The 15,050-nt window shown below is 44.9% G+C and overlaps 1 protein-coding gene across 1 annotated transcript in view; it reads right to left on the bottom strand.

The window, feature by feature from the left end:
• Positions 1 to 15,050, bottom strand: part of LOC139060947 (uncharacterized) — a 149,264-nt gene that overhangs the window by 132,520 nt on the left and 1,694 nt on the right. Inside the window, exon 2 of the mRNA XM_070540304.1 lies at positions 14,036 to 14,382. Coding sequence (XP_070396405.1) covers positions 14,036 to 14,382 — 347 coding nt within the window. The remainder of the gene's footprint in view (positions 1 to 14,035; positions 14,383 to 15,050) is intronic.

The raw sequence follows: 15,050 nt of genomic DNA, 5'->3' as shown, positions 1-15,050 counted from the left end.
GTTTGGCTGGTTAAGCGCTGCGCCAACAAGTGTCTGGACCGTGCAGACCGATCAGGCCGCTCACGTACGTCTGCGCCAAAGTTCCTTCATCAGCTTGAGTTTATGCCTCCAGTCATTTGCCGATATGACCAGCTTGCCTGTGGCTAACGGAATACCAGACACGTTCGGCGCTACGACGGAATGCTCGCAATGCACGCTGCTTCGATAGCTCTCGCTTGGGATCGACAGCCAAGCGGCTAGCGGGGAGGTTTCGCGCGGGCGGGGGCGGGCTTCAAAACAACCGGAAGTGGACGATGTGACGTTGCATCGTGACGCAGGACCAGTGAAGGCGGAGCTTAGCCCCGCTCGCTCGGCGAACGAGTTGAGGAGGAAAAGCATGGCTGGGGAGGAGGGTAACTTCTAATCGCTTGTAGCTCCATTAATACGTAACGCTTCACTTAAATTGTGGTGCGAATGTTCTACTTAAGCTGTACCCTACGCGTCTACAAAATTTGTCCGAACCGTTTCAGGGGCCCTTTAAGAGAGCCCTTGAACACAGGGCTGTTAGTCATGTGCTAAAAGTTGCTTGGCCAAATGGTTTTCAGGGTGTCGGTTTCGGCTAATAAATCTTAGACTATTTGCGGATTAAAAAGTGGTTCATCGATAAGAAAAAGTACGGGTAAAGAGGTATATTTTCGGTGACATCTGAAGGGAAATGCTTTTTTTCTCTATGTTTCTATTGCAGGGCACTGAATATGAACATGGAGCACTGTCAGACAATTGCCGCACTTAGTACAAGTTGCTGGATCGACCCCAGTCGAGATATAAGATTGAGTACCGTATGCGTTGCCTATCCTTAATCGACAAAGAAGCACTTCCTTGTACCGTGCTGTGAAGCTGTGAATTATGTGAAGCTTATTCATTGCTTGTTCAAGATGAGGTTGCCGCCGCTGTCGTAACTGACTGGCAAAACTTGCACCTCAGCTGGGCCGTTCTTAACACTGTTAAATATGGCGCCGTTTCCTGAGGCTACTTCGAGTTCCCCAGACCACATCGAATCGCAGCACAGCTAATTGAGGAATGCAGAAGCAGGAAAGCACATTCGAGAGGAGCGCCCGAGCAAACAAGTTGAAGGCCACAAGACACGTGCAAACAAGTTTGCGGCCCCCAGGTCGTGTGCCGCCGAGGAACTATTCAATGCTTGAGTTTTCCAGAAAGCGAGGGGATAGCACGGCATTGTTGGGAGTAAAGTCGGTGCCAAACCAAGACGGCGGTAATGCGCCGTGACAGCCGGACGTGCCGGTAAGGCCCAAGCGTACCTCTTCATCGCCTTTGAAGAAGACATTTGCTACCGCTGCGCGGCCGTAGCACCGGGAGCAGGTGGGCCCTCGGACAATGAAGCATGAGCACCCCCCCCCCCCATTCTCCGCCTTGGAAGAAGTGCATTGCAAGTCTGCGAGGCAAGACCGCAGAGAGCCGCCGGGTGTGACAACGCGATAGGGGCGCCAACCACTGGCTGAAAATGGCGTCATCTGAGCGGACTCTCCCATTGGTCGAACATGACGCGACTTCCACTCTTCGAAGGGTTTAAAAGAAGCGTTCCAGAGAGACCAGAGCATTCCCTGATTCCCTGATTCACCTCTGTCGAACTTCTTGCCGCGGGCCGCAGCGTCCGAGTTGCTGCCGGCCCGTAATGACTGTACGACTGTTACTTGAGTCTCACCTCTCTGTATATAATGTAGAATAAATACTCCCAAGTTTGTTTTCATCCCGAAGTCCGTCCTTCAACCCCTACAACACACAGAAAGGAGGGGGGAGCCTCGTAGACAGGGGTTGCCTCGTTTGACTAAAGCTGGCGCGTCTTGGTTCCTGGGATGACGCTGACTGTCGCGGTTACCGGAGTCCTTGAGGGAACGCCTTAGAACACTCTTTTCCAGGAGTTTCTTTCTTGCTCCCATCGGTCTGCGAAGGCAACAGTGGATCAACAAACAATACTCGGTCCGCCAAACCTGCCTCGCCTTGCGAGGTAGGTTGATGGAGGATGGAGGAGCTTTGGAAGGAGGTTCTTTAGATTGTCCGAGGGAGACGCATTTGTTGGCTTCGCGAAGCGATTCATCGCAGGGGGGCGGTAGCAGCTAGAAGGTCACTAACCGTGCTGGCCTATTGTAACAATGTCCACTAGGTGTACACTTACAGAGTAGCATTAACATAAATCGGCGAATTAGAGTTGGAATTAGAGTCGGCTTGAGTTAGGGTCGGCTTGACGAGCTGCTCAAGCTTTTAGTCCTGTACTCCTCCTATTCCAAGGAAATAAAGCTGATTGATTGATTGATTGAATTGGGCACGAAGATAAAATCTAGTTCGTCTCAAGTAGCGAAAAAACGCATTTCCTATATATCGGATGCTCGCGAATAAAATAAAATAACATTAATTAAAAAGCGTTCCATAAGAGGGGAGGGCAGGGAAGCTATCCGAAGTATCTCCTAATCTGATATCGTATCTACTGAAGCAGCGAAGGACGCCTCACAGCAAACACAGACCCGGGAGAGGCTTAATGCTTGCAATACATACGGGATGTTTAATTGTATTGTCAACATGATCTTTACAAAGCACTTATGACACGTTGCACAATTCCACTTTTTGAGTTGGTCTCAGAGGCAGACATTATCTGCATAAAAAATCAAACTAATTATTTGACGTGGTAGTTCTGCGGAAGCCCGCAACGCTCAGCTGGTAGAGTGGCTGCCCCGGAAAGGACGTGGTCCTGGGTTCGAGTACCGGACCAGGACGAATTTTTCTTCAACTGTGAGGCTTTTCTTTCGAGGAACCCGTATGGGTTTCCTTTGTAGCAATTGCTACGTACTGGTTCATGTCCGATTTCCCCGTTATCAAACTAATTATACGTAATTAAAGGTTACATTTTTGTGGTATTTAGATTTTAAGCTACTTCGATTACACCACATGTTCCGGTGAATTTGACGGCTATATTTAGTAGGAACGAATTCTCAGTATGGACATCAGTTTGGGATCCACGTTTTGAAAGTTTGCAACAACATGCGATGGTGCTGCGTAAACATTCTAGGCTGAATGCGCAAAAAAAGCGTTTTTTGTTGTGTGTGTGTGTGTGTGTGTGTGTGTTTGTTCAAATTCTGGCGTACAATTAAAGCTTAAATTTTTGTGTTATTTAGATATTAAGCTACTTCGTTTACACCACATGTTCCGGTGAATTACACGGCTATATTTAGTAGGAACGAATTCTCAGTATGGACATCAGTTTGGGATCCGCGTTTTGAAAGTTTGCAACAACATGCGATGGTGCTGCGTAAACATTCTAGGCTGAATGCGCAAAAAAAGCGTTTTTTGTTGTGTGTGTGTGCGTGTGTGTGTGTGTGTGTGTTTGTGTGTGTGTGTGTGTGTGTGTGTGTGTTTGTTCAAATTCTGGCGTTTTACGTGCCGAAATCATGATATGATTGTAAGGCACGCCGTAGTGGGTGACTCAGGTTTAATTTTGACCTCCGGGAATTGTGTCAACGTGCACGTAAGTGTGCATGGTACACGGGTGTTATTGCGTTTCTCCCCCATGGAAATGCGGCCGCTGCGGCCGTGTTTGGTGCTTTGTTAAAAAATGAAGCGGAACAACAGCCCATTTTCACCGGAAGTTTGACGGGGCTTTTCTCAAACCTCGTGCTACTCTCTAGATTTCTTCAGACGAACCTGGTGAAATCGCTGGTTGCCGTGCGAGCGTTGCAGTATATCTGCTCAAGTGATCAGGTGAATACTGATTCAATTCAATTATGTTATTAGTGACGTATGCGCATTGGTTTTTTGTTCAATGCATACATATCCGAGTACTTCAGTTGAATAAGTAGATTTGTGCCGACCTCCACAGGCGAATAAAAAAATAAGTACTTCTGTCAACATTAAAATAAAACACGCAGTAGTATAATGCCATGTTCTTCCGCTATGGCATTGCCTTCTGTGGGTGCTGGAAATACGAGCACAGGGGCCTCGAATCTCTGTTTAAAGAGGAAAAGAACTGCGGTTTCAGACGGGACGCCAGAGGAAGTAGTGGACACTCGCCGTGGTTGCTCAGTGGCTATGGTGTTCGGCTGCTGAGCATGAGGTCGCGGGATCGAATCACGCGACCACGGCGGCCGCATTTCGATGGGGCCGAAATGCGAAAACACCCGTGTGCTTAGATTTAGGCGCACGTTAAAGAATCCTAGGTAGTCGAAATTTCTGGAGTCCACCATTACGGCGTGCCTCATAATCAGGAAGTGGTTTTGGCACGTAAAACCCCATAATTTTTTTTAACGAAGTAGTGGATGCGACAGGCAGTGTCTGGATGACGTGGAACACGCCACCCAAATTTCCGAGCACTGAAGCAGCGCGGTGACGCAATCATTCCTGTGTTCTGCTCCTCACTTTTAATTTCTGAAGGGTCGGGGGTTCGATTCCCGGGGGCACCGGTGGGCGCGATTGGCTCTTCCTAGGCAGTGTGACGCATCAGAAGCTGATCACAAGGACGCAACCATTCGAGGACGGCGGAATGGAAAGGCGAGGCACAGCGGACAGAGATTCAAGCGATTCCGGCAAACTTTAGCGATGGTAAATGGTCCATATGGACTTTGGACAAATGGACTTTTACCCTAGGGGCGTTGAACAGAGCTGGTCGCTTTTTAAAAATATTTTTAATGAATTAGTAGAAAAATACATACCCTTGCGAGTTCTGCGGTGTAACCATCGAGCAGCGTGGTTTATTGCATCCCTAAAACGTATCTCGAACAGGAAGAAGCGGCTCTTTCATCAAACTAAGAAAGCGGAACACAACTGATAGCTGGCGTGCGTATCAGCAGGTTGCTTCACTGTTTAAAAACGCAGTCAAAGAAGCTAAACGCGTTTTCTCTTATAATACACTTCCATCTCTGCTCACTGAAAATACTAAAAAAAGAAAAAGAAGGAAAGAAGAAGTGTATCTGTTCGGTCGCTGTTTTTATGTGGTGCTCAGAGTTTTCTGGTTTTTTGGATAGTTACGGTTACCTTTGACGACGATTGATTAACAAGACATCGGGTGAAGACTCGACGAGCCAGGCGCCTTACAGGTACGACATTTCTTTTTTGAAGACCTGTCTATTACCCCGCCGCTACGGTGGTCGGAAGCCGAGAACATCGTCACGAGCCTTATGCTCGTCCAAACGTAACAAGCCATATGAATGACGCTACGGGCGGTAATGAAAAGCCTGGAGCCTTGCAAGCGTCACAAAACTTCATAAAGCCGGCACGTTTGGTTCTCCCCAACTCAGAATTAACTTCAGCGAATTCAGGAATGATGGCTGATGGTGAAGCCGAGACCAAAAAACCTCGCCTAGAAGACGGCAAGTACGATGATAGAACATCGACTTATGAGCTAAGTGATGAAGAAGATATGGGTGAAGATGCACCATTTACTGTGGTCACGTATAAGAAAAAGCGAGCCGAAGGCATTCCGGTTGTCTTTCGCCCAACAAATGAAGGTACTACTTTTTGGCAAGTAAATCCAAACCGAGTGTCTGCCGAAATAGTTTCTGCTGCCAAAGAGAAAGTACAGTCTTTCAGGACGACCAGAGATGGAAGTTTCAGTGTTAGCGTTGCTTCCTTAGCATCGGCGAAACGCCTTTTGATGCTCTCAAGTGTAGGTGGCCTGGAAGTCAAGCCATTCATCCCAGAGTCGTACACGCGAAACGTTGGGAAAATAAAACATGTGCCTCTGCAGTACACAGACGATCAACTCCTAGACTTCTTGAAAGACGCAGGAGTTATATCGGCACGCAGACAGATAAGGTATTCCCGCCAAGAAGATGGAGCAGTGAAGTCATATCCACTTCACACGGTAATCCTGACTTTCAGAGACGACCGGCCTCTTCCTGGAAGAATTTACTTGGGTTTCACCAGTCACCCTGTCGAGGAATACCTAGGACCCGCACTTCGCTGCTATAATTATAATTGCCAGAGATTCGGGCACATGGCGAAAACCTGCCGTAGCACACGTAGATGCAAAATCTGCTCAGAAGACCATGACCACAAGCAGTGCAAGTCACTTCTCCAACCTAAATGTGCGAACTGTGCGGGGAACCATGCCGCCTCCTTCTCAGGCTTCCCACAGAAAAAAGCAGCGGCGCAAATGCGTCGACATGAACTAATTCATGGAAGACAACCGCGACGCAATGAACCCGCGCCAAACCTCGAGATTGTTCATCCAGTGCCAGATCACCCACCTCAGCGGGCACCGGAACCACCACAGCCAAGAGCACCAACAAGATATCCCTCCTCTAGAGAACAACCAACAGTGCAATCAAGAGACCAATCAAGAGGATCACAGTCAAGCGCCCAGTCCTATGCATCAGTACTACGGAAACCCAGAGGACAACAGGCAGAAAGTAATACACAAGAAAGCTCCTGTACTACCACACATTTCTCTCAGCGACCTCACGCATCTACTGCAGAAGTAACACCAGCTAATAGCGAACATACTACAGCATCGGTGACACAACTGATTTTGCCAATGCTTTTCGCAGCTCTTAAGGCAATCCTATCTGCTTTGCCGGAAGCAAACAACCTACCAGAAGTAAAAGCCTTGTTGCCTCTAGAAGCACTATTGTGTCAACAATCCAGGCCGAAACTGCGGCAGGCACTACATGAATAACCGCTACAAAAATGTCTCCATATTTCAGTGGAATGCCAACAGTCTTCGAAGAAAGTGCGCTGACTTTCGTAAACTGCTTGTGCAATACAACTTCCCAATACTTTGCATTCAAGAGGCGGGAATCACTGATGACTTTCGCCTCTCGAATTATGTGATATATAAGACTTCTCGTCAAGGTGCTGTTAGCAGAGTGCTCCTGTGCGTCAGAAAGGACCTACCATCTTATCAAATTCAGTCCAGTGATTCAGACTTCCCGGAATTCATCGCATGTAAAGTATCCTTTGGCAAGCTCTGTATAACAGTGATTAATCTATATCTACAACCTTCAAACCGGATTTCAGTAGAAGCGCTAGTGTATATATTCAAAATAGCTCATTCTAATGTATTTATATGTGGCGACTTCAACGCACACAACATCATCTGGGGCAGTGATCACTGTGATGCACGGGGTAATGTTATTGAATGCGCCATAGATAAATGCAACTTGACTGTTTTAAACGATGGGTCGCCAACATTCCTTCGTGGATATAATTACTCAAGCTGCATAGATGTTACCCTGTGTTCACATGATCTAGTGAATGGTGTGGGATGGACAACAGATATGGAAACGCGCGGAAGTGATCATTTTCCCATTCTTGTTAACCACCCTAGCATGCACTATGATATCAGGCGTTACAGCAGACTAACCAACTGGCAAGCTTTTCCATACCGCCTAACGGATCAAATTAACCAATATGCAACAGTGGAAAAATTTACAGAATTTTTGCAGGATAATATGAACATATGCACAAAGAAGGTCCCAATACCAAAAGACTATGCTGCAGTTGACGGAGGATATGAACACCTAAGAGCCATCCGACGCCGATCCCAAAGAGCTTACCGACGGAGCGGAAGTTTAGAAGCATACAGAAACGCTCAGAAAATACACAATGTAATGCGCAGACGAATGGAAAGCTTAGGCAAACGGCGCTGGCGCGATTTCTGCGGCACGCTGTCTCCTCACACGGCTGTCCCACGAATTTTTCTAGTAATTCGTTCTTTAAGCGGACCTGTAACACAAAGCTTCCCATTTCGTGCTCTCGCTGTAGCCCGGGACACGTGTGAAATAATAGTAGCAGATGAATTTTGTGAGCTAATTTCCAGATCTGCCTTTTCATCACAATGTGCAGAATTTGATATTTCAGTAGAGTTGGCTAAGCGAAAAATTACTGCTTGCTACTGGGCCCAACATCCTCAATTAGATCACACTTTCACATTAAACGAGCTCCAATGTGCAATTGCATCATGTCGCCAAAAGTCCGCTGCTGGGCCGGACGGCATTACGTACAATATGCTAAGAAACCTCGGACCGACAGGTACAAATGCGCTCTTAGACATCTATAATAACTTATGGATATAGGAAACTGTACCTGACTCTTGGAAAGTCGCTCGAATCATACCAATTTTAAAACCTGGTAAGACGCCCTTGTACCTTGAATCCTTCCGCGCCGTTAGTTTGACAAGTTGTTTATGCAAAGTAATGGAGAAAATGATTGACGCGCGACTTCAATGGTGGTGTAATGAAACGAAGGTGCTGTCGAACTACTTAGTAGGTTTTAGAAAACATAGATGCACAATGGATGCAATATTAGATATAGCAACCTGTGTGGAGCACGAGCGTGCACGTGGAAACATGACGATAGCAGTATTCCTAGACATCAAGAGGGCATTTGACACCGTTAGTCACGTTCATGTTCTGCTAAGCATGTTGGAACTTGGTCTGTCTGGCCGGTCCTTGCGATGGATTTCTGAGTTTTTATCAGGTCGCAAAATATTTGTTCAGACGGGTGAAGGAAAGAGTTCTGAACATATTGTCAAACAGGGAGTACCACAGGGAAGCGTACTCAGCCCCTTCCTTTTTAACTGCGTCATGGCTGATTTAACGCGAAGACTGCCATCACAGTTAAAGTTCTCACTGTATGCAGATGATGTGTGTATTTGGACATCTGGGTCTAAAGCTCAACTACTCCAGATGGCACTGCAAGACGGCATAAATATCATCAACCAATTTTTGAGAGAAAGAGGAATGGTACTATCACATGCAAAGACTGCTGTATTGCCCTTCACTCGGAGGGTGTTAAAAAATTTCACTCTTAATCTGGAAGGACACCCTCTAATGATTGTCACACAGCATCGATTTCTTGGCATAATACTTGATAGGCAGCTATCCTGGGCACCCCACTTAAAAAAACTCGAAAACGAGGTCAATGCCATAGTCACTGTACTTCGCAGACTTGCAGGCACATCATGGGGCGGATCAGTATCGTCCATGCTGACTGTTTACAATGCATTAATACGACAAAAAATTGCATATTCCGCGCCCATCTTACACGGACTTTCCCACACGTCAGAAGAGAGACTTCAAAGACTTTTAGCTAGAGGACTACGCCTATGTCTAGGAGTTCCACGAGCGACTTCGAGTTCTCTTGTAATAGCTGAGGCTCGCCAATCACCATTTCCAGTTATGCGAACTACAGAAACATGCCGGCATTATTTCCGCCTTCAAACCCAGCATAAAAACCACCCATTCGCTCTAGACATAATGAAACGAGATAGAAGTTATGTTCATATAGAAATTCAAAAAAATCTTCACATTTTGCCAGAAAATGAATTTTGGAACTCAGACATCGAATATCCTCCATGGCTGCTTACAGTTCCAAAAATTGAATTGTCAGTAGAAGGGATATTCAGCAAAAGAGACATGTTCATTCAAGCTGCTCAACAACTAGCACTATACCAGATATATATGCGGTATTCAGGATACACACACGTCTATACAGACGGCTACAGTACAGCAACCTCTTCAACTTCATCATTCATTATACCGCACCTCAACAAACAAGAATCATTTAGGTTATCTCGTGCGACTTCGTCCACAACGGCTGAACTGTTCGCAATCCTATGTGCGCTAAAATTTATATTGTCAGCAACAGAAGCGCAAAAATGGGTAATTTTCAGCGATTCACAGGCGGCTCTAACATCACTCTGCAGCACAAAGGAGAAAACATTCAGCGACAGTATAATATATGAAACACTTAAATACCTCACAAAGGCAAGCGAAGCAAAACATGCAATAGCATTCCAGTGGGTACCAGGGCATTGCAACATTCCTGGCAACACAGCAGCCGATGAAGCAGCACGACAAGCGCACCTGAAAGATGATACGGCTCCACTCCCAATATCAAAGAATGAATTACGCTGCATTGTAAGGACAACGTCTTTCAACATGTCTAGGAACACTTGGTTTGAGCAGAATTCAAAGAGCTCTGACTTATATCATATTGATCCATTTATTGAATTCAAATTTTCATTGTCATTAGATAGAACTATGGAAACGCTTATTCATCGATTAAGGCTAGGCACTGCCTACACAAAGCATTTCTTACACAGAATTGGCCGAGCGGAAACCCCCGAATGTGATTGCGGATTTGTAGATGAAGATATATATCACCTGCTTCTAGATTGCCCACATCACGATACACCAAGATGCCGACTTAAATCAGCGCTAAGTAAATTAGACCGCAGACCTTTCAGTTTAAGGAAACTTTTGGGCCCTTGGCCACCAACGGCCTTGCAGAAGAGCGCATTAAAAGCACTAAAGACTTTCTTTGAAGACAGCGGCATCGCTGGACGCTATTAGTGCTTTCATTGTTCTGTTCATTTCAATGTGACTCTATATATCCGTCTGTTTGGGAATTATGTTATGTTGACTACTTTGTTGTGACTGTATGTGCTAATATATTTATTATTATGCAAGTGTTATTAGGCAACAGTATCGTTTGTACTTTTGAGACTTTCGACTTTGTTGTGACTGTATGTGCTAATATATTTATTATTAGGCAAGTGTTATTAGGCAACAGTATCGTTTGTACTTTTGAGACTTTCGACTACATAAGTGTGGAGACATTTGCCATGTATATTGTATGTACCCGCTGGCCCGCTGACTAGAAAATGTGTTATTAGGCGACAGTATCGTTTCTACTTTTGAGACTTTCGACTACATAGGTGTGGAGACATTTTCCATAGTCTTCCTGTGGAAACGTTGCTTTATAAGTCCTGGTGCTTGTGTGAAATGATTATTTGATATGTAAATATGATATGATATCATATTTGATATGATATGATATGATATGTAATGATATGATATGTAAATGATATTTGATATGACGGAACCACCCAAGAGATAAGGAGTAGCCGGCGCCTTAAATTGCGCGCCAACATCTCCTTATATCATATCAATAAAAAAAATACTAAAAAAATTTGGAAAACTGTCAAGGGTTCCCAAAATTTATATGGTGCTGTTGTTCTGCAAGAAGAATGTTCTTCTGCACTCAATGAAGTGTTCTCGAAATCATTTTTGCATAACGTGTTGCCCTGTGCTTCTCTACCTGAAGTTGTTAAGATCAATTTTCCTCAGATCGAGCCCTTGTTAATTGATTACGATGGTGTCATGAGCTAGATGCGTAAGTTACAGATCTCGTCATCGTCAGGAATAGACGATATTAATTCTAAGTTTTTGAAAAATACCGGAGTGTACTCATCCATAATTTTGTGCAACATCTTTTCGCAATCTAAAATCCTTTGGTAATCAGCACGATAGAATAAAGTCGGCAAGGTGGTTCCATTATTTAAGTCTGGCGTCGTGAATTCACCTTTAAATTACAGGCCGATTTCTCTAACAAATGAGTGTGCCATGTAAAATTCTAGAGCATATAATATACTCTAATCTCATCAACTTGCTAGAAACAAATTCGTTTTGTTCATGTCGTCAGCATGGGTTCCGTAAATTGTTTTCCTGTGATACTCAACCTATTTCATTTAAACATCAAATCGGTGCCGCGTTGGATAATGGATTTCACATTGACACCATCTTCATAGACTTTTCTAAAGCATTTGATCTCGTCTCTAACCAATTACTTTGTCTAAAATTACACTCAACATTTAGCGTAATATTATCTCATGGATTGAACGCTTCTTATCGAATAGAACACATTTTGTCGCCTCTAACAATTGACTCTTCGCTTTGCCCTGTCAGTTCCGGGATGCCGCAAGGTTCGGTTCTCGGACCCTTGCTTTTTCTGATTTATATTAATGATTTGCCTACGTGTGTAACGTCCTCCATAAGGTTATTTGGAGACGAATTGTGTCATTTACAGAGTAATATCAAATTCTTACACTAAAACTACAATCTGATCTAGACACGGTAACTGACTGGTGCGATACTTCGAAAATGCCACTTAACAGCCAAAGTGCAAACTAATGAGGATTTCCCGCCATACTGCTTCGTTTAACCTATCCAACTATCACTTGAAGAACTCTGTACTCGAAAAAGTCAGTTCCTATATATACTTAGGCATCCTCATAACATCTAATTTTTCCTGGCAAACACACATAAACCTCATCACTAACAATGCTAACCGTACGCTTGGTTACCTCCGTCGCAATTTCTCTATGGCACCCGCTAACTTAAAGCCACTTCTAAACAAACGAATAATACGTCCTAAGCTTGAATATGCATCTTCTGTATGGGATCCTGGTTTGGATTACTTAACAAATGCAATAGAGTCTATACAACATCGTAGCGCACGTTTCATTATTAATAACTATTCTCGGACATTATTATTATAAGACTTTTATTCAGCCAAAAATTACAGGCCGAGCATATCGACCGCCTGGGCGGCCAGTCGACGCTGTTCTCAATCGTAACGTCTATGAAGGCTACTTTAAACCTCCCTATCCTCTCATCCTGTAGGAAGTTAGCACACTTATCACTGCTTCAAAAGATTTATTATTACAATCCGGAATAAAAAGGGAAGTTTTTTCCGAACCTGCATACACATAATCGCGTACTGACCATCGCGATATATTGAGCGTTGCACACTGTCGCACGAACCAATTTTTTATTCATTTATTCCTAATACTACCATCGAATGGAATCATCTGCTGGCCTCTATTGTTAACATAACCGATTCGTCTGTTTTTAGAACTACTATAAGGATGCATTTGTTAATCTGCACTTTCAATTTTTTTAAGATATTATTATGCCCTGTTATCTGCACATGCTATGTATTTTGATCCATTCCCTTCTTTAACGCCTTCGGGCATTGAATTAAGGTAAAATAAATAAATAAATAAATAAATAAATAATTGCGATGCGAGGCATAAGCATTGGTCGTGTATTTGGGACACGGGACAACGCGGTACTCCAGCGTAGTATCAAACAGGAACGTCGCATGGAAATCAATTGCTTTAACAGCCGCACGGCAATACTCGAGAGAAAAGTATCTACGTGAACGACATAAGGTGAGAAACCGCTCGAGGAACACAACGTTTCGCAACAAAAACTGTATTAGCACAAGAAATAAACAAAATGAACGGCCAGTAAAGTCAGAAAAGAATAGGTTGACAGTTACTAGGGATAGCAAGTTTCCAAAACATATGTGTCGCAGAGCTCACTTTATTTTCTAGAAAGGAGATCAAAAATTGGTTAAGCTCCTGTGACACATATTGTGAAGTGGCGCGCAGGATTCTCCGGTGCAGTTCAGATTGTGCGGTGAGGAACGTTAGGGTGCTCCTCTGATCCCACCGTCCACATCTGTAACGTAGAACAAGATTTCAAACTTCATGTTTCCGTCTCGGAGGAAGCCGTTATCCTTCAGCGAGGCAATGTCTGTAGTAAATTGGAGGTGGAAGTGTGGCAATGAGGAGTCATCGCGGTTGCAGTAACAACGCTCGGCAGCGGGAGTCAACTTACGTCGATAGGGTCCTGCTGGATGCCTCGCGTACAATGTCCAGAAAGGCGGCCAACACTTGGAGTCCACCATCATCCCGTTAAACTTGATCTTCAGAACGAGGTCAGCTGCGCAATCGCCGTACTTCCAAACGGCAATGGTAAAGTACGTGTCCTGCATGTGCTGCACCGGAATCTCGGCAAACATTCTTCTGTCTCCCTGCCACTGAATGATTTCCTCAATGTTTTCCAGGATCAGACGATATATCACCAACCCATCTTTTTTAATGAGCTTGGGTATCGACTGCGCACTGGTCAAACGCCGAACGTCACGGTACGAAGGCTCACAACTGGCAATGACACGGCTGGAATCAGGCTTTGGGAAAGTTTGCCGCGAGTGTTCCAGGTGGGCTAAGTGTTCACACTTTCGACGTATCTCATCTTCTTGTTCCGAGCGCAACGACAGCGACCTCGACATGCTGTCTTCGTCCACTGGATTTTCCCGAGACCTCCGCTGGTGCGACACTGTCGATGAAATCGTGGCGGTGATTTGTTCCATGTCGGCCTTTAAGTTGTTCTCGCATGCTCCGAGCTCGCGAGTGAACCTGGCTTCCTGGTTTCTGGCTTGTTCTGTAAGCTCATTCAACTGACTCTGAATCACTGGCAGCAGCTGGTCGTGGTTGAGGCATCCCAGCATCGCCTTCATGTCTGCAAGGGCAGCGTTCACGTCTTCGAGTGTCACTGCTGTAGGTTGCGAGGACTCTGTGATCGCAGTAGAAACACCGGCACCGCATCCGGCCGCGTAATGCGTTGGCAGGTCTCTGTGCTGGACTCCCTCGCCGCATCGCAAACATTCCACGGCGTGAAATGCGCACTCGTTCTCGTAGTGTTCCAGCATGCGGTCCATGGTGCCCGTGTACTCGCAGCCGTGCGCTTCGTTCCAGCAGTACACCTTAATGGAAATTAAAATATATAAATAACACAGAGTAAAATTTTTGGACGATAAACTATTTTTAATTAAGGCGCCTTCTATACCTGTCCCTAACTTTTAGAACACATCTTTCCATGAATTACGGTGTGAACCAGCGTTATCGCGAGATTCTTTGGGGAAGCAATTAGGCTCAAAATCAACAAGCAGTATCTGTCGCAGTCTAAACATTAAAGATGCATCAAACACGAATACTAGGTCAAAGTGAATCGCCTAATTATACTTCTAAATACCAAGACAGCTACTCCCACACAAGAGTCAGCCTTGGTAAGCGACATCGAGGAAGAATGCGCCCACTCTTGAACTATTCTTCCAGCTCCAAAGTTATCTACGAGGACAGCAGCATTCTTGTGCAGTGGAGACCGCCATCTCCTTTTCGCTTGCTCCTCAAATAGATGCTGTCACTCACTCCGGGCAAAGATGGCGCCGAGAGGGCGGTTGCGAGGGAGTTGGGGGGAGTAGTTGAGGTTGACTAATAATGCCTAAAAGTAAAATTTTGCAGAAATGGTAGTTTTTCAGAAGCAACACTATCTTTTAGAAGAATAACTAGTAAATTTTTTTCGTAGTGGACCCAACCTCGTTTTTTGTCGTTTCAGTGCAAATTTCAAGCAAAAGAAGAATAATGTTTGCAT

This window comes from Dermacentor albipictus, chromosome 6 (assembly GCF_038994185.2).
Source record: "Dermacentor albipictus isolate Rhodes 1998 colony chromosome 6, USDA_Dalb.pri_finalv2, whole genome shotgun sequence".
Classification (NCBI taxonomy): domain Eukaryota; kingdom Metazoa; phylum Arthropoda; class Arachnida; order Ixodida; family Ixodidae; genus Dermacentor; species Dermacentor albipictus.
This window is presented reverse-complemented; position numbering and strand designations above follow the sequence as displayed.